Source organism: Thunnus maccoyii, chromosome 9 (assembly GCF_910596095.1).
Source record: "Thunnus maccoyii chromosome 9, fThuMac1.1, whole genome shotgun sequence".
Taxonomy (NCBI): Eukaryota; Metazoa; Chordata; class Actinopteri; order Scombriformes; family Scombridae; genus Thunnus; species Thunnus maccoyii.
In genome coordinates, this window is record NC_056541.1 from 25845387 (window position 1) to 25865304 (window position 19918).

A 19918-nucleotide genomic window follows, 5' to 3' on the forward strand; every position below is an offset into this window, starting at 1 on the left:
ACATTGCTCTTTATCTTACTTTTATTTGATTATAGTAATGACATGTGATGATTAGAGAGACAACTGACTGTCAGAAGGCGTGACCGGTAGATAGATCCATGTAATGATATACTTAGTGATGCACATCCTTAATTTAGTTACCATGGCCAAATTAGATCTTAAAAGTTATTGCAAAAAGAAATACACCCACGAGTCAATGTGGCATTGTTGGCCCTGGCCTTTATTCTCTACTTATACACTACTCACACTGACAAAGTAAACTGCTTACCATTTATATAGCTTTCTGATGGTGCTTTCATATTCTGTTCTCATTTGTAGAATTAAATCCATTGCTTCTGTGTAACTCATGATAGCTACAGTATAAATAATAAAATAGTTTTTAAAAAGAAACTACACTGAGTAAGTTTGTGACTGGGCCCTCAGTTAGGTTAAATTAAAATTACTTACCAAAAGAAATTGTGCATGGCAGCTTACAACATACAGAGCACTACAGTAACATACTGTAGGCCTGTTGTCTATTAAACTAGGGAGGAAGTGAGGGCTGAAAAATATCACACAGTTAAAAGCTATACACGCTGATAAATAAACAGAAATTGAAAATGGCTATATTTGTTGTTGTAATTATAAAAAAATAATTTAAAAAATGGAAAGAGGGACTTTGGTTGTTTTGGTTAATCATTTACTATCAGTCATACCCGGAAGCATTACCTTCCGTCAGGTTGGCGGGGTGAAGTCCGAAGTCGAACAGGTGACAGCAGTCAGGAGACCGACACGTTTCAACCAGGTAAATAAAACCAAACGACGCCTACTGTGGATTTTAGTTTCACTTACCTACGGTTGAGACAATTTCTGGTGGGTTTAGGCTATATTTATCTGCCAGGTAGTTACACAACAGATGCACAGTTGTAGCTACAGTAGCTAACAGTTCACCGGGAGTCCTCATGTGGACCTCCGTAAGACATGTATCACAGTCATTAAGTCAACTTACCTGAAACCAAGAGGTTTTCTGATCAACTTCACAAAGGTTTGCTAACATTTAAGTGTAGAAAAAATGGGAGATGGTGTTTGAACTACCATACGAAGCATAAATGATACCATTTTAAGCTAAGATCCACAAAATCCTGAGTAGCGTTAGTTAAAAGAATGAGAAAGGAACAAATGAGGAACTAACGGCTCATTAATTAATGAATAACTAAGTTTCTAAATGCATGAATAAAGAGAACAGAGAGACTATGCCAATAAACTAGTATAAATTTTTAGTCTGCTGTCAGACCACTCTTTCATGTTTAGCTCTTATTTTATATTAGCACCGTATCAGCTGCTAAAGCTTTCTGCTAACTTACCATAATACATTATGTAGCCACACTAGATGGTAGCTAGCTTCCTAGCTAACTGATAGAAACATATTGTGACAAGGTATATATATAATAATACAATGATATAAATTGATAATATAGATTGATTATTCACAGGTAACATGTTAACTCCTCGCTTTTACCAACTTGCATTTATTCCACCTTTTCAACACTGAGGCGATGGCTGCTGCTAACATTTGAAATGAGACAGACTCAATATTATTATTCCCACATACAAATTTTGTAACCGTTAATTAACTTATAATAAGTAATACAATACAAATCTCACAGATAGTATCATACACATGCATATCATACAAATATAAATACTTAACATATATCACAATATCATCATTAACATTCTGTTTTATACAGTAGGCTAATATACCTTCACTGCTTTATGGTTAGAACTTTAAGTTCAATACAGTCACCATAAGAGTGATCAGAAGAACGTTTAGTCGATTAATAGATTAGCTGATAGACAGAAAATTAATTGGCAACTGTTTTGTGAATTGAATATTCATTTTAATAATTTTTAAAGCAAAAATCCCAAATATTTGCTGGTAGCATCTTCTGATGATTTAATGCTTTTCTTTGTCATAGAATTTCTTTGGATTTTGGATTGTTGGTCAGACAAAACAAGACATTTGAAGACAGTACCATGGACCTTTACTTTGTCATTTTTCACTATTTTATAGATTAAATAATTAATCCATAAAATAATTAGCAGTTTAATTGATAACAAAAATAACTGTTAGTTGCAGCCCTGGTCACCATAGACCATTCAACTATTCAATATCAGTTTCAGTTTTCAGGTATATAGCCTATACCATGTAGGAACACTCTGAGGTTTTCTTTGGGAGACGGAAATAAGTTTGGATGGATTTTTCTTTGGTCTGCCTTGATGAGTCTCTCAGCCTTGATGTCGTGCTAGAAAACAAAGCTCATTTTGAACAAATTAATGTTACAAAGAGATCCTTCATTCTATTAGCTAATTTGCTATCCTGTTTCATTTGAATAAGTACAGCTATCTAACATTTGTTAAAGAGACAGCTGTTTCTGGAGTAAACCCCCTAATTTGATCAGCTTAATTGCAATAGATTTTGTAAACATCAAGATTGAATGCAGTAACTTTGTCAGTTAGTACAAGAATGCTTTAAACCTAATCTAATAAAATTGCATAGGGAACCTTTGCAAAGCCACTTACCCTGTAAAAGGCTTGCATACCCATTAGGCAAAAATTCCCTTAGACAGGAATAGATAGCAATTGATTGGGACTTCCTTGAAAATATGTGATCACTCCCTCTAATTTGTGATTTGGTGAAGTCATTGGGTGGTCTCCAAATGCTGTTTTGTCATTGGTTTCACTTGTCATTTTATCCTGGATTAGAAGGCCACTTTTTCTTCTGGATCCTAATAAGCCTCATCAAGAAGTCAATACTGTAGTGTTCTGGTCATTTCAGCCATGAAAACCCCCTGTCCATTCTCCATGTAATGACCCCTAAGGACGAAATCCTCAATGTGTTTCCGTAGCTGCATTTTTGTATATTTATATTTGTATATTCAAAGTCAGATTTAAATCAATGTTTAACAATTTTTTAATTGTCCTGTATGTCCCAAAGTACAAGAATGTTTTTGTACCACATTGTTTTCAACATTTACATGCATTATTAGCAAATCTTGCATTGATTCTCATGATGGATCTGAAATTCCTTCTCAGAAGTGAAAAAACTGTGGATCAGTGTAGTAAGAGAACTCTGGTGAAATGCCAGAAGCGTGCTGAGGCTCTTCTGCTTTTCTAACAGAGCTTCGACATGTCTGAAGTAAGCGACCAGCTGCCTACAGAGCCCATCTCTGCAGTTGGAGTAATCACTTCACTCAGCAAGGCTCCTGATGGCTACTATGTTGTGAGTACTAATTTTGAACTGTAGGAGACTATTCGTCATGAAACACATAGGATGGTTTAGTAGGATTGGATCGTGCATATGCATTTTTTTTAATCTCCTTTACTTTAAAAGCCACGGGTGATTTTTTTTTTTTTTAAAAGAAAGAGAAACAATAATTTACTCTTATGAGGCTCCTCCATAAAACTTAAAATGTTTTTTCCAGCATTATTACAGGGACACAATCTAAAATGTCAATCAGTGACTTCTAATGCATTCATTTCTGTAAGGTTTTTGTGTTTTCTCTCCGCTGTCGGTTGTACACATAATTGTTGTAACTGGCGTACAGTATAACACACTGCTATGATGTTGGCAGCCTTCCAAGGTGTTGGTGATTTATTTTTTCTTTTGTTAGAGCTGTTAGATGACTTATTCATAAAGTTTACTTTGATGATTAGGAGGATTCCCTTCCTGACATTGTTATCTTGCCACCAGTATCACTGACACACCAGAGGCAGAGGTTTAATGATGGTTCGTTTATGCCACACAGAATCATTTTAAGTTTGTCCCTGTGTTTTCGTTATATCCAAGTATACCGGAAAAAAACATCAAAAATAATAGGAACGTGTAAAGATGTAAAGTAGCGCAGGATCCGCTGGTTTGTGTTAACTTTTTTCTTTGTGAAGGAAGAGTTTAAAAAGAGAAGAGTATGCGAGTTTAACAAAGCACAAAACAAGCTTAAGGGCAGATCCCTCTTCCTCTCTCTCTCTTCCTATCTAGTCTTCTTGTTGTTGCTTTCACCCTACGCCCCCAAACCCTCCCTCTTCCCCCAGTTTTTATCTCTTCCTGCTCCACCCTACACACCCAGCTTGTTCTAATGTCTGGCAGATGATGGTGGGTTGGCATCTGAACGAAGCCACTGGCAGGGAAACTGCATACACACCACACGGTAGTGACAAACAGAGAGAAACCCCGTCAGACTTCCTCCTCAGCTGCTCCACTGCGCCAGCACGTTAATGTTGATGTGCAAGTATTGTGCATGAACCGGAGGCCTAAGACCTAGACTCTGACTATACATTGCACTAGTTTGCCACTGTAATAGATGCACAGTATATGGTAATATTTTTTGTTAACCATCATGTAGTACACCTGGGTGGTATTCCAGAAAGTGGGTTTAGTGAAAACTCTGAGTTTGCTATCCCTGAGAGGAGGGAAACTCTTTGTTTTCAGTTCCAGAAAGAGAGATAACTTAAACTCGGGGTCAGTTTCCATGGTAACTGGCTCTGTGAACCTAACCTGCTTGCTGGCAGGTTTTCTTCAACAAACCCTGAGTTTCTCTTTGTATGCTCCCTCTGACAGAGCCAGACAACCTCTTCATTCATTCAGTCCATATCAAAGCATTTATTAGTGGAGGTTTACTGTCTGTCAGAATCAAAATCCTGGCTGGACATTAGTTTGTTACTCAAGGACTATTTAAAGTTACCACTTCTATGTACATCAGTCATTTCTTTGAACAGCAGTTTTTGCTCTCGCACTCAGATATTACACAGCGTGAATTCAGCCTGAGCTCAGAATAAAACCTCTGCATGTCCTTCTGTTATAACACTGACTGCACACAAGACAATGAAATCTTTATTGCACATAATGTGCGATCTCTCTTTAAATTTATAAAATTGATTTGACACTTTATACATGTAGGATCAATGAATAATTATCTCTATCACTCATGATGTGATTGGTCGTACTGATGGAACATCATTCCTATAATATTGGAGATTATATGTTAATATTTCTGAGTGAGCAGGATCGAGCAGCATCACCGAATGTTGTTGAGCCAAGATATAAATAGATCATAAAATCTACCGTATTCTAACCTTGATGCCTTTTCAAATGCAAATCACCAAACACATTATTACTGGATTGTGAGCTTACAGTCCTGTCTCTATGTCTTTGATCTATATATTTTTTAAATCTTTAAGTATATTTTTCATCTTCAGTTGCTGCCTCAGGTGTTTTGCCCCCATAAGATTAAATATATTTAAAATGTAATGTAGCTACAGCCTGATACACAGTCAGATTCCACTTTATCATCCATTAAGGAAATGTAAGTCTGGTAAATGATGAATAAATGGACAACACTGAATAAAACATTATTGTGTTAACTTATTGACACTTTTCCTGCTCCGACTCTCTACGTCTACAGGATCAAAATGAAGGCTCTGCCTTTAATTTACCTGTTACCATGGTGAATCGTGGTATTGGAACTCCATTGGTGATGGCTTTTTCCATTCACTATGCATGCACTTAACTCAGAGTGAACATACTCAGAGTTGATTGAACCGACTGATCAGCTGTTCTGGAGCCGTTCATCAGCTCAGAGTTCAGGTTAGAGTTTGTTGAACCTACTTTCTGGAATACCACCCTTCTGTCAGACATTTGGAAGTAGTTTGGGCTCAAAGCTTAATTCAGAGAAAGGAACACCAGGAAACTATTACTGCAGTCAAGTGCAAGAATGAAACGACTATTTTATGTCACCTTGTGTCATTAGATACATCAGTTTATGTATGTTTTTGGATCATCATTTGGATTATGAACTCTGACTGCCACAAAAAATAAGATGACTGGGGCATAGTGGAAACTAGCCCCAGTCTCATGTATTGGCAAGCTTACATTTGGGTCTCAGAGCTAACTCATCAGTTTCTTTCAACAATAATTAACGAACAATGTTTGAAAAACCCAGAACGTCATTTGAAAACAATTACTACTGTTCTGACGGTATTTTCTGAATTCTCAAAGACCCTTCCAAACATCTGGATTTTACACAATACTGAACAGTTTTAGATGCAATCAACAGCATTTAAACCCAACTGCTTATTATGGTGATTTTTTATGGTTATGGTATTATGGTGATTATGGTGAGCCACTAGTGGTGGCTGTAGGGATGCCAATATCAGCTGGTTGGTCCACCACTTCGGTCCAGACTGAAGTATCTTAACAGCTTTATGCCAAAGTGATCCCCTGAGTTCTCCTCTAGTGTCATTGTGAGGTTGACACTTTTGGTTTTTAGTGAAATGTCTCACTATCGGATGGATTGCCAGGAAATTTGGTACAGATATTCGTGGTGCCAAGAGGATAAATCCATATAACTTTACAGATCCTTTGTCTTTTCATTTTGCACCACCAGTGGGTCAAAGTTTTCACTTATTCAGCAAAATATTTCAACATCTACTGAAGAAAATGAATTGGCACAAAACTTTGTACAAACAGGATGGATTGCTTTGAAACTTGGTACAGAAAATAATGTTCCACTCAGGATGAATTGTAATAGATTTGCACTGGCAAAACTAATAAAATACCCATCAGCCTCATCTGTATGTTGTGTTTAGTTCTAATTAGCAAATGTCAGCATGCTAACACACTAAACTAAAATGATGAACACATTAAACATTATACCTGATAAACATCAACAATTTAACATCGTCATTGTGAGTACATTCTGACGTTAGCATTTAGCTCAGAGCACCACTGCCTCCTGCCACCAGTGTCTAATTACAGCCTCACAAAGCTGCTAGCATAGCTGTAGACTGTTAGTCTTGTATGTGAACGTATCATTGCTTCCCGTCTGTCATGTTTGTCCCTGTTAGGATATGCTGGAATATATTCATGGGAAACCAAAGTTGCACTCTAGATATTGAATCTTACATAGTGTCATTTTTAGTGATACATTTCAATCCGTGTTAGCTTCCTTTTGTAAAAATAAATAGATAAAATGAAAAAGCATGTTCTTCAAGGTAATTAAATATCAAAATCATACCTGTGAATAAAAAAAGTCAAGTACAAGTCAGCCTCTAAGATAACATTCAAGGCTTTTCAGACGCTGAAGCTCTATTTCAAATGCATTTGTCCCATCTTCAAGAACATCTTTTGAACATCAGTATGTGGTCTTTCATCTGTAGACTTGAAATACAAACAAAAATATCAACACTTCACATCAGCGTACTAATGCAGTGCTGAGAAGGGGAAGTCTCAGGATATTACACTGTATTGATTTTTTTTTCCCTTTCATACAAGACTTCTTTTCAAATTCCTCCTTAATACTGACTGCTTACCATACTTACCATACTTTTTATACAGCAGATCAAAGGGCTGATTAACTCTTTTGCTCTCTGATACGATGCGCTCACATCTCTGAACTTGAGCAGGTTGTTCCAACACAAGAGTGCACAGGCCCAGATCAAACACTGTTCCACTGGGATCAGGAGGTTTGCTGAAGCACCAGCAGCCACCCAATATCAAACGCCACGAGCACACTCACACACATTTACACTCTGTGCAAAGGGTTGCAAAGGGGATATGTGTGCATTTCAGATTCACCTGAGCGTTTGACATGTTACCCTCATAAACTCATTACAGAAATCTAAGTGTATTTGAAGAAACATAGTACTAGCTTCAGATTGACTTAGGGTTTAGAAATCCAAGCTGCACTTTTTTTTTTCTTTTTGAGGAATCATTTGTGCTTTAAACTATTCACTCTTTTTGTGAATAGCTAAAAGAGTTTGAAGAGAAGATAGGCACCACTCTCATGTCTGTGCATTACCGTGAGTATGAGGCTAGGGCCAGATGGTGATTAGCTTATCTTAGCATAAATACTGGAGGCAGGGGGACACTAGCTAGCCTAGCTTTGTCTAAAGTTAAAAAAAAAAGCAACCGGCACCTCTAAAGCTCCCTAATTAACTTGTATTCGTACACAAACAGAAATTTGAAAAAGACAATTTGTGGTATTATGAGGAGTGACTTAATGTAACTATTAAATGGCAAAGAGCCGGGAGCAGTCACTTCCCAGAGTACTGACTCATCAGCTATAGGTTGCTGGGCAACCAGCAGAAGTGCTGCACAGAGGTAAAGGGCGGATAAACTGTTGTTTGTCAAGACAACATGTCACCACTTACAGTAAGTCCATCTAAAACCATAAATTCGGAGAAAGTCAAACTAGCTGTTTCACCCCACTTTAAGGTTTTCATTGCTAAGCTAAGATGAGAGTCAGTCTTCTCATATAACTCTCAGCAAGAAAACCAACAAGCTTATTTCCCAAAAGGTCGAGTTATTACTTTAAATCAAAGAGTGTTTTCTAAGTTTCACAACTGCAGTTTTTAATATATAGTCAGGAGTCAGTTTGTCTATTTTCAGTTGAGAGATAAGATCTAAAACAGTTTCCTCCTTTAACTTTTTCTTGTCTTTGAACAGACCGGTTTCCTCTCTTATGTATTCCCCAGGTGGTTTCACTCTCCAGAGATTCTTGATTGTATGCCTTTATATCCTTTTATTTACAGCCGAGCGTCTCAGTGCATCACACTAACTCGCTGTCACTGTCTGTCTTCCTTCATAGGAATATTCAACCCCCCAAAGTGTCTCATAGGTGGGCTTTCAGATCACTGTAAGCGTAAGATTTTAGGAAGTGGCGGTTGAATCTGTCATTTCGTTTCAAATCAAATGATTGCAATATCAGAGCTGCGACATCTCTTATCAGACACGCAGCACTTCATTGATTGAGTTCTGTGTAATAACGAAGCCGTACGGTGGCGGATTCGAAAGTATTAGAGAAGAGCCACTGCAACTTAACGCATGCCTTTCCCGCCGTGGCTCAGCAGTCGGCGTTTCACATTCAAGCTGCGTCGCATCCTTGCTGCCGGCGGCTGTGGCAGGATGATGCCTGAGGTGCCTCCTAGGAGGACCGTGCCCTCGTTACTCCTCAACTTGACTTTGGGTTTCACAAAGCGAGCCCTTTGTTTACGCTGACAGGATGCGCTGGCTACTGACCTGGAAAAAGTGGCCAAGACGGGTTGTCTTGTAAGGAAGAGGGAGGCTGGTGATGTATAGGCTCCTTCTGGGACCTTTCATGGAACTGCTGTTGGAGACGCCCCGCAATCCCTCTCTCTCTGCTCATCTTGTGCTTTTTTTCTCTCTCTCTCTCTCTCTCTCTCTCTCTCTCATCCCGCTATCTATCTCTGCTCCCCACTCTAGTCTCCGCTCTCATCCCATCTAGTCAGTGGTGGTTTTGCATGAATCTCCCCATGCCATGTTTCCCCCACCCAGCCACCGGGGTCATTCATCATTATTGTCAAGGGGGTAATGTGTGTGGGTGGGTGCAGAGATCTATGACTTCTTCATTTGAATGAACCTCATTAGATTGACTCTTCTTTGTAAAGGATCCCTTTAGAAAATAACTCTGGCAGTTATTTAGGTGATTCTCACATGATAGCCAATGGAACATGACGTTTCAGCCAAGCATATTTGCTCGAACGATGGAGGAGTCTCTGTGATGCAGTCTGCAGGTTCTATTTTGCTTTATCATTCTGCCCTGCACACCTACATTTACATAGCAATGTAGTGTAGGACCTTGAGCTTGACTTGTGGTGCCCAAATGCTGTCAATATGATGCAATCTATTTTTTTTTTTACCGACTCCACTGATCATTTACAACTCCGAATGAGCCTATTGTACAAGGACACGCTGCTTAGGTGCTTGAATTTAGACTTATTTAGGCGCACACAAATTGAAATTGCTTTAAATCCTCAGTAATTTATTCTTAGAAGACCTGTCTCGTTAAATAATAGAAGGGTGTAGAGCAGTGAAAGCATTCAAGGTGCATGTGCATCGTTCTCAGTTTACCTGTGTCTCACTCAGGGGATACTACAGAAGGTTTTTAAAAAAAGATACATTCCACATTCACCCCAAATATAATCTCTGCTTTCCCATAGAAGCACACTGAAGTTTGGTTTCCTTATTAGAGCAGATCGTTGTCAGGGCATCTTTAATCAGCCTGGTCCCGAGGGATGATATTTTTAGCCACCTTTTTTGGAGGCTAAGACTCCTTTACCCACACAGAGCACTAATGAGATGGAGCGCTAGTGTAGGCAAGCGTTAATTAAGGCTAGTATGCAAGGGAAGAGGCAAAAGCAACACGCTCATGGCATACATACATTAACTTTATCCCACCTCCTGCATTTTTTTTTTTTCTCTCCTTGTTTTTTTTTTTTTTTTTTCCTTCTTTTTTTCACGTAGGTTGCACAAACAACAGATGGCTCTGATGCCGACCTGTGGAAGGACGGCTTATTCAAATCCAAGGTCACTCGCTACCTCTGTTTCAACAGAAAAACTGTAAGTGTGAATGTAAACTTCTCACTTTCCCTATGCATTCTGCACTAAAACCTCATCTGCAGCTCCTTTTTTTTTTTGTTTGCAAGCGGTTATTAGCTCGGTTTCCTGCCGCCGGAATATATTTATGCACTTTGCACTTTGATCAGTGAAAGTCTCATTTAAAAAGGCCAGTGTTGGCAGTGCAGTTTTGAACTTTTACATATAATGGATTTGCATGCATATTCCAGTTGAATAATACCTCAGTGAGATATTTTTCATGTTGTAGGTCCTCCTGAGGATATTATTTATGGTTATTCATGAAATAACAATGAGCTGTATTTTAACTATTCCTAATTATTCAATCAACAGCGTCCCTGTAGAGAAAATGGTTACTAAATAGTGATTCTTGAAAGGTGATGCACATATAATTGTGAATATAAAAGTATAATCATTTTCAAAGTAAGAAATGACACCACAATAGACACTTTCATTAGAGTTGAGCTATATATAGAGCTCTCAATCTGAGCTCTTATGTGAGGGAAATGATCTTTGATTGGTTCACATATTGCTGTTGGGTCATTTTGGACTGTGTCTGCTGCCTGTAGCCTCTACAGTTGATGTGTTGCTGCATGGCTGTCAGCTGCTCTATGGCCATAAATACACCTGCTGTCTAAACTTAGTGCACGCAGGTTGCCATTGGCTGTCTATTAATGAGTTCTTCTTGGTTGCAGGAAGATAATGCAGACAGCATTGTAAACAAAACCTGCATTTTTGTTATTATTTTGCATCAGCTCAATTTTTAGGACTTAATCAAGTCTCCTCTTTACAGTATGTCCTCTAAAAGCCAGACAACTTGGCAGCCTCATGCCTGAGCTCAATCTGGTCCTTAGTTTAGTATATAGCATACAAATAGCCTTCCACTAGTTCCTGTATATTATCTTAAAATGTGTGTCCACATTGTTTTGAAGACTTTGACACAAATAAAACATGACGGAGCCATCAACAAAGGCTATTTTGTCTGCCAGTCAATGGAGCTCCCACTGTAATTGTCTATGACAAAAACAGATTCTGTAAAATTAGCCCCTGAATTATGTGGGGGGAAGTAAATAGTTTGTGATTTATCATACTCTAGGTTGGAGGTAGAAAGCCCCTTTTGTCAGGTCCTGATGGAAAAAATCTCCCCAGCAAAAGGGGAAAACACTAAAAAAGGTTCCATGCATAGTAATAACATTCATCCATATTCCTCCTTAAGTCAGTATAAAAACTATGAATAAAAAATGTCTTTAATGGTAATGACTGTCGGGCAACTGTAGCAGTGGAATCCAGCCTTTCGGACGCATCAAGTCACGCCTGGCTCGCCCCACTCTCTACTGCCGCTGTGTATTATTGCAATTTATTATGGCAAAAAATGAAAATGTAATGGGAGGCAGGGAAGAGTCATGCTTGAAAATGTCAACTACACAGTCCCTGATTGTTTTTAACCAGTCCCATTCTGTTGATCAGACTGCCTCCTCTGTCTCCCATCTTCCCACAGCTTCTCGCCAAAAGGTTGAGAATGATTACAAGTTCACAGATGCATTCTCTCATTGAAAAAAAAAAAAAAAAAAAAGCTATTAGAGAGTAATTACTTCAGCTATTTTGTCAACCCTTCCCTTTAGAGACTTCCCGAGCTTTTAGTAAATCATCGACTCTATTATCTCTACATTTTCTTTTCCGGAGCCCACCAAAAAAAAAAATGACTAACCTTTTCTTTATCTTGCTCTCTGTCCTTTTTTTGAAAGTTGAATTTGCATACACGACTTTAAATATTCCGCCTTGTCTTTTAGGGGCCCGACGTGGTAGTGGACATGAAGCTGACTGACATTAAGGACACGTTGCCAGAGGGCTTCGCACCTGTGCAAGAAACAATGGACACAAGTAAGTAAACAGTCAATAGCAAGCACAGGCTCACTCCCCCTCTTCTTGTTTTCACTCTCCGACCAGCTTATGCAGAGGTCCTCAGGGGCAGCTTTGCTTGAGATAGTGAATGTTTTATGGGTGCAGGTTAGCTTAATTTATGGTAGACTGTGGGAATAAAATAAACATTTGCCCTGGAGGTACAAGAGAAGAGAATCATGAGTCATTGTTTATCTCAGCTGGAGCTGTGCTTTTCTTTATGAGGGGCTTATTTATTTATGTATTTATTTGGGGAGAGGACGAGTGGATGGGGGTTATCTAATATTAATGAAATGCATTCCCCAATGCTTTAGTGCTTTTTGAGTGCTATGTATTTCCCCTTCACTATCCATTCCTTGGAAATGTAATAATATTTTGGTGTGGGGAGTGAGGACAGCTTGTTTATTATTTTTATTATCATTGCATTTACACTGTACTTTCTAGTGGTGCTGGGGAAATAAATGAGCGAGGCACAGATGCAATATAGGAAAGCATGGCAATGCTTTTTTTCTTTTTTTTTTTTGCCAGAATGAAGAAAAGAGATTATGTTTTGTTTGGCTACGGTGTAATTTAATGTTTTATTACTTTATGTGAATCCATGTTTAATGTATACATGTGACATTATGTATGAGCTTCTATCTAGAATATCCAGTTTAAATCCCTGTTGTGCACTAAAGCTGATGGAGGATTCACTTGCTTCTGTCATTTTACCTACTAAAATGATAAAAATGATAATAACGTATGTGGATTTTGTGGCTTTCCACTGTCCACTCATTTCCCTTTGAGCACAGCAAGTCACCCAGTAACTGATATTAGCCCATCGCTTATTCTGGGATGGGTAATGACTAAATAGCAAAGTATAAGTGGAATTTGTGAATACATAGTTCTCCTAGAGGTTTGAAATGTTTATAGAATTTTTTTATTTTTAGCTTGAAACTCACAGACAGAACTAAATACGCAACCGCCAATTCTTGACTGACACCCTCATGTGTACCTGACTCATCAGAGGAAACTGCCATGAAGAAGAGGAGGCTCTGTGTGAAAATCAGCCCTCGCGCTGCTGCAGAGACGGCTGTATATGACATCCAGATCACTACGAAGTCCAAGTACCAGCTTGTTAACTACACCTGTATAGGGTGAGCTTTCTGGCACTGGAAATAAATGAATTGATGATTTGTATCTTCTGTCAATCACCATACTTTTTCTTTTTTTCTTTTTGTACAGTATGAAACATTTTCTAATTTGCATGAAGGGTTACTATGAATGACACATCCTCTGTATGTCACTTCTTCCTTAAACAGCGAGGTTAACAACATGGGGGTATGGTGTCGTATGGGAGATGTTCCTAAGCATCAGTCATCTCAGGAAGAGTCCAGCAAAGCTACCAGTGACGCCCCATCCGACGTAGCGAGGTAACGTCACGCTGTAATATTTAGCGACGCCTCTCGAAGTTCAACTTTCCTCCTTGCTTCTTTTTAATTCCATGCTCACTTTACTCTTGAGCTGTTGTTGCGTCTCCGTACCATATGTACAGCAATGAAGACACATGCAATTGATCACTCCCGAGCAATCTGCTGTAAAGGTTGTGGCTGGACAACAAGGTAGTGAGGGTGAACCGGAGAGACAGGCTAACTAGACAGGATCCCCTGAACAAGAACATGAGTTCAGTGAGGGCTAAACTCCTGCTATTTGCGGTGTGTCCCAGGAGGCAGAGGCAGGTCGCTCTCTGACTGTGGTGACAGGAGTGTTGTACTGTGCAGACAAAGAGGAGGAGATGTAGCCCGGAGAGGGAGCGACAGCTGCAGAGGAAGGGAGGAGAGCTCCAAGATCTCCGCCATGCTGGAGTGCGTGTGTGTCTGTGTGTGTGTGTGTGTGTGTGTGTGTCCCTCTGCTCATGCTGCTCAGGCATCCTCCGCCTCAGGCCTCACAGAAAACGGAGCAACCCTTTGTACTGTGTCCAGATCAAACAGCTCAATTATTTATCGCAACGAAGAACTGGGGATTTCCACAGCAAATTGTAAATAAACAACTGAGACTCCTTCGGTGTGGCGGGGCTGCGGAGAGGGAGGCTTGGCACCGGGCGCTGATGGGTTTGCCAGCTTGAAGTGCTACGCTTTGCCATCCTGCGCCGGGCTGAGTAAAAGCCACTTAAAAGCCACAACAGGCCAGAGCGACAGATGCCAGCGGGCTCATTCAAACCAGAAACCTCTATTCATACGACCACTCAGCGGGACGAGAACCATAACACGGACAGCCGTGAATTCAAAAACCGAAGTTCAAAATTCAGTAGAATCGCGAATCGCCCGCGTTTTGGAAGTCGGTGGTCAATAATCTTTGATGTGTTGAAGTGATGCGAGAGCTCAAGCCCATGTGCGCCTTCGCAACTCTTACCGGTAATCCTCAGTCCTTTTGAAGCCCACTTTCAAGTTGGTGAGGCCCAGAGGTTGGAATAAATTGCACCTCGAAGCTACTCACACCCCCCTCCTGATGCCTGCTGAGATCACAGGCTGCTGTTTTTGTATTAACATTAAAATTCATTCCACAGTCAGAGAGTCTTCTTTTGAGAGTATTTCCATCCATAATGCACTGACACATAAGGACGGGACTGTGGGCAATTTAGACAGTGGCAGTTCTTTGACTATTTATCTGGCATCCTCTCTGTGCTGTTACATGCACTTTAGACAACCATACATACAGCTATGAATATTTCTGTGGTAATTTGAAAGCCACAGATTAGATGGTTTGACACAGTGATTTATAAACAGCTCTTCAAGACTCACTGATTGCTCAAGTAAGTACAGTACTACAGTGTAACTGTCTGAATAGTATCACCCCCACTATACTTTATTCATATTCAGCAGGAGAATATTCTCTCCTCCATTCCTCCTTCGGGCTATCTATAACAACTTTATGGCCTTTGGAGAATAGCACCTCTTAAATTTAAGTGCTCTTTACAGTCAGTGGAAAAGATGTTTTAAATACAGTCAATAATGTGTACATTTTTAATGACCCTTATAATTTTGAAAGCTGCAGTGATCTCTCTCAAATGTTACGTTGCCTCAGGCGGCGAGAGCTTGTTAGAGTTGTGTACCAACGTAAAAACCACAAATCAGGTTTTTTTTTTCAGCAGTGCAGAGCTGCAGTACACAGTAACTGCAGGGTGTTGCATCATGATGCGATACACACAGTCATCGCATCAAGACTGTTCTGTTTAAATTGTTTTGTCAACTGAAAAATCAAATATTTTTTAAAGTGTTGTATTAGTTTCTTAGAAATTAGTAAAGGATGTACAAGTAAAGATCAAGGAGAAACACCAAAACTGAGATTGTTATTTCTTATTGGCTCAGGCTGTTGCACCATATTGAGCCACTAAAACTGTTTAGGGTACAGGCCTGTTGAGCAGTCTGCTGCGCAAAACTGCGTTTGAACCTCGTGTGTTTAATGCCTCTTTAACAAGTTTGTCTAAAGCATTTCAACCAGCAACGGCGCTCTGTGTTTGGATTCATAGCTGCAGCTTGATGTCAGCCACTTCGGGCTTGTTCTCTGTCAAGACAGACCATATCAGCCACTCCCCTGACTTTGTAATGTGAAAAACCTGCACCATCCGGTCAGCCTTTAAACGTGTCCAGTAAAGTATCCCTCCTCCTTCCTTCTCCTGGCCAACGCTGCCATTTGTTCTCCTGATAAAACTGTCATTGCTGAAGCTGATATCTGACCTCTGCAGTGACTGCTAGCATAAATTAGCCTTGTACTAATATTGCAATTTCTCTCGCTTCACTCAGAATCAAGGTTTTTGACATTTCTCTTAGAATAATAGGTTATTGTACACACAGACACTTTTTAAATCAAACCGTACAGTGATAAAAATGTCAAGGCCAAATATCTTTCTTTTTTTTCTTCTTCTTCTTCGTTGCATAGCTGGCGTTTTCTTTAACACCTAGAGAGTCATCAATGTCAGGATTGGCATGCATATCAATACGTTTCGGATTGCTCTGTCTCCTGCCTGTGACACTCAACACATTGCTGCAGCTCTGCAGGAGTATTGTATCAGCTTTCATTGCTCGCTGGTTAACCAAGACTTCCCCACTGCACACGACTCCTGAGAGAAAAAGAGACACCGTGACTGTCAGCGTGTCGCCTGACAGATCTCCCATCTGAAGTGTTGGAAAAACAATCGTTTCCAGCTCAATCTCACTCATTACTTTGTTGTGTTCGGAAAAAGTTGCAAAAAGTAGCTCAGATCAAGGGACGGGATTCAGAACGGTGTCAGGAATGATCGAGTGATCAGCTAAGATCTGATGGGCTCAGACTGTTCAGTGATTTGCCACCAAATTCAGAGAGATCCTCTTTTCAACACCTGACACCGAGCTTAAAGGAGGATAATGATGGGTGAGAAAGCAGCTTCCACAAAGCAGCACTGTCGGCACATAGAGGAAGGTGTGGAGATGTTGTCACGGGAAAGGCTGGATGTGTGTCAAAACAAGAGCTTCCAGTTTTCTGTATCGCAGCTCTGGCTCTTCAGTGATATTACTCTCATCCTCATCTTACCTCTCCACTGACTACCACTTGTCTGTCCCTACTGTCTCTCCCAGTTTCTCCTCTCCTTCTCTCTCTCTCTCTCTCTTTTTTTTTGTTGTTTTTACACAGACAACTCTTTCCCTTATTCCACGTGGAACAACATAAAGAACACCGTACGAAAAACTCTGAACTGTAATTCACGTCGTCAAGTAATCCTCAGCGCCATGTTTTTGCTTTGCAACGCTAATATGATTTTAACTCGGACAGATTTCATGGGAACATAAGACTCTTGATCTGCGTTGTAATTGTGTAAATCTTTCAGGCCGTGTTCCCAGTTTTACTATAATTTGATGAGGAACTACACTATAATTGAATATTCAAATTAGGAATATGTGTCAATATGGCTCTCCTTGCCTGAAATGAAGATTAATTGTTGTCAAAACTCCAGTGGCCAACATAATACAAGCCCCAACACTGCTGTTGATTAGCAAATGCACTTGCCATGTTTTTGTTTTAAGAATTAGTTGTCTAATTGATTTGCCATATGTTACCCTCTCCAATGCACCTAAAATTGTATTTAGAAATCACCAATTTGGATTGAGACAGTTTTGTGTTTCTAACAGATGGGAAAAGCAACCCCGGAGGTTGCTTTTTAGAAAAGCATTTCATGAGCACATTTCCCTGCTTCCACATTTAAGTACCACCTTCACTTTCTCCAATAGATAGATAACCAGACTTAATGCTTTTTTTTTCACTTTGTTTATGGTTCCTCTGTGTATTAATTGAACAACATTAACGCAAACACATTTAAAGCATTTCCCACCACTTCAACAGTTTTTTTTTTTTTCCTGGGAGGTCTCTGTGCTTTGAAAGATGTGTACCTTTCTTTCTCAGCAGTGGAATCAACCTTTGCAAGGTAAAAGAAGTCTGCCTTGAATATGGCAATCGTTCCCACAAGATTGATGCCAACCTTTTAAAAATTCACCATTGGCCTGGATTTAACATGGCCAAATGCTAATGTAAATGAGGAGAAGAAAAGTCGACCCTTTCATTGCAAATAAATCTGAGTTGCAGGCTTCAGCTCATAAATACCACAGCCTGTCAGAAGTCTTGTTTTATTGCTCTTGATGGAAATTATTGCATTTATTTATCTCATCGGAAGAGATAAGGCTCTGAAAGCCACAACTCATGTGCAGCACCGTCACCCTCAGAATATGCAGATCTGCCTTTTGTCTTAAATTTTAAGAATTTAGGCTTTACCAGCCCTCCCTCCAGTAAAGATTGATGATGTTATCCATAAACAGACAAATACAGAACGTGGATACACAAAACACACACTACATTATTTGCAACTTCACACCTGCTCACTTCCAAAATCTTTTTATAGTTCAGCAGCAGGATCCTTGTCTACCTTACCTTACATGTATGTGTCCTCCAATCAGAGATTTCCCCTTTTAATGATATTGCCAACTACTTTGCATTATCATTAAAGGATCATTTGTTTTATAATACCATTCTGGAGCTCATTTTACCTTCAAAGTATGTCATGTTATGCAGTTTTCTTGAAGCTGTGATTTTTTTTTTTTTTTTTTCCCCCGCTCGCTGCGGATTTATCGATCCGTAGGGGTGAGTCACAGGGTGTAATTCATGATAGCTTGATTGATGAGGATTTCAATCTTATATGGTTTGTTAACTTCAACTGCCCACAAAGTGCATTCTGTGCTGTTTTCTGTAATACAAGGCCATGAAACGTTAAAAACAGACTTCCCTTGAATAATAGAATCTCCCAGTTCCTCCAGAATTAACAAGATCCTGCTCCAAGCCCCCGTTAAAGGTCTGTTCAAACCCCTGGGCAGCTGATGCACGCTTTAACTTTTACTATATTTTCCCCTTTTAGTTTCAGCCTGGTATTCCAGATCTCTGTTTTGCCTGTAGACGGACATAAAAAGTCTTTGTACAAGTAGGGAGTTTCCATGCTAAATTAATACTCTTGGAAGGTCTTTGTCATATAAGTTGCCACGCATTTTGGATGTTTTTAATATGCCGATCAATGAAATAGTACTGCTCAGCTGACAGAGCGCTGTTTCTTTCTTTCTGCCAGCCAGAAGACCACAAGCAGGCCGGACTATGTGAACCAGAACAGTGGGATCTACACCATGACAGGTAGATAGTGTCACACTTTAAATATATGCAAGTCAGTACCATTCATGACAATCACCGTAAACAATAAGTTGCTTAACTGCAGATCTGTTACTCTTAAAAAGCAGCGATTTGGCGTAAAGGTTCATAACTTGGGATCAGGCTGTCTATGTTGCACCGCATGTCTTTCCAAACAGTTTATTCTCCACTTATATGTACATAAAGCCAGCTCCTCTGGTACTTGATCTACAGCAATCTACATCTAGATCTCCTCACTGATGGATACTGAACAGAGCTTTCCTTATCTGAGCAAACGTGACTTCCCAGAGGAGCTCCGCATTACACTCAAGAGAACATTTAACAGCTGTCAAAGATGATCCATCACATGCCATACTTACATATGTACCATGCATGCACTGGACGAATTCCCTTCTCTTTGTCAAGGAGAAATTCAACTACAGTACAATGCTCCATGACTGAAACAGAAGAAAGGCTAATTTGTTTGGAAGCAGAGCTTAGATATGACAGCCTCAGAGCCACAGAGTCAGAGCCGGCTGAGATGCTCTATCTTTAAAGAGCGTGTGATCCACACATGGTGAATGAGGCAGGCAGGTTTTTATCCAGCTGGAGAGAGACACCATGTGGTGAGGATTTCTCCTGCTGCTCCAGCAGAGGCACACCCAAGATCTGGACATGTTACACCCTGCTTTTTAAAAAAAAAACAAAAAAAACCAAAACCCATCTAGCTATCAAACAAATGATGATTTAGAACTTAATAAGAAAACGTTAAAATACATAAATTCATTTGAATTTAAAGAATCTAAATTTAACACAGTTTTGTTCTTTTTTTTTTGTACACAAACAACCATTTTAAGGAAAAAAAAAAAAGATGAAAAACAGTAAGCAATTGACTCTAAAAATGATTAATACATCATTGTGTAGGTATGACAG

At 39.6% G+C, this 19918-nt stretch overlaps 1 protein-coding gene across 2 annotated transcripts in view; it reads left to right on the forward strand.

The window, feature by feature from the left end:
* Positions 1–702: 702 nt before the first annotated feature.
* The window catches only part of mvb12bb (multivesicular body subunit 12Bb), a 33191-nt gene continuing 13975 nt past the window's right edge, over positions 703–19918 (forward strand). For both annotated transcript variants that reach the window (XM_042420954.1, XM_042420955.1), the window contains exons 1-7: positions 703–784; positions 3161–3262; positions 10301–10396; positions 12202–12292; positions 13317–13446; positions 13612–13722; positions 18930–18991. In XM_042420954.1, coding sequence (XP_042276888.1) covers positions 3170–3262; positions 10301–10396; positions 12202–12292; positions 13317–13446; positions 13612–13722; positions 18930–18991 — 583 coding nt within the window. In that variant the 5' untranslated portion in view covers positions 703–784; positions 3161–3169. The remainder of the gene's footprint in view (positions 785–3160; positions 3263–10300; positions 10397–12201; positions 12293–13316; positions 13447–13611; positions 13723–18929; positions 18992–19918) is intronic.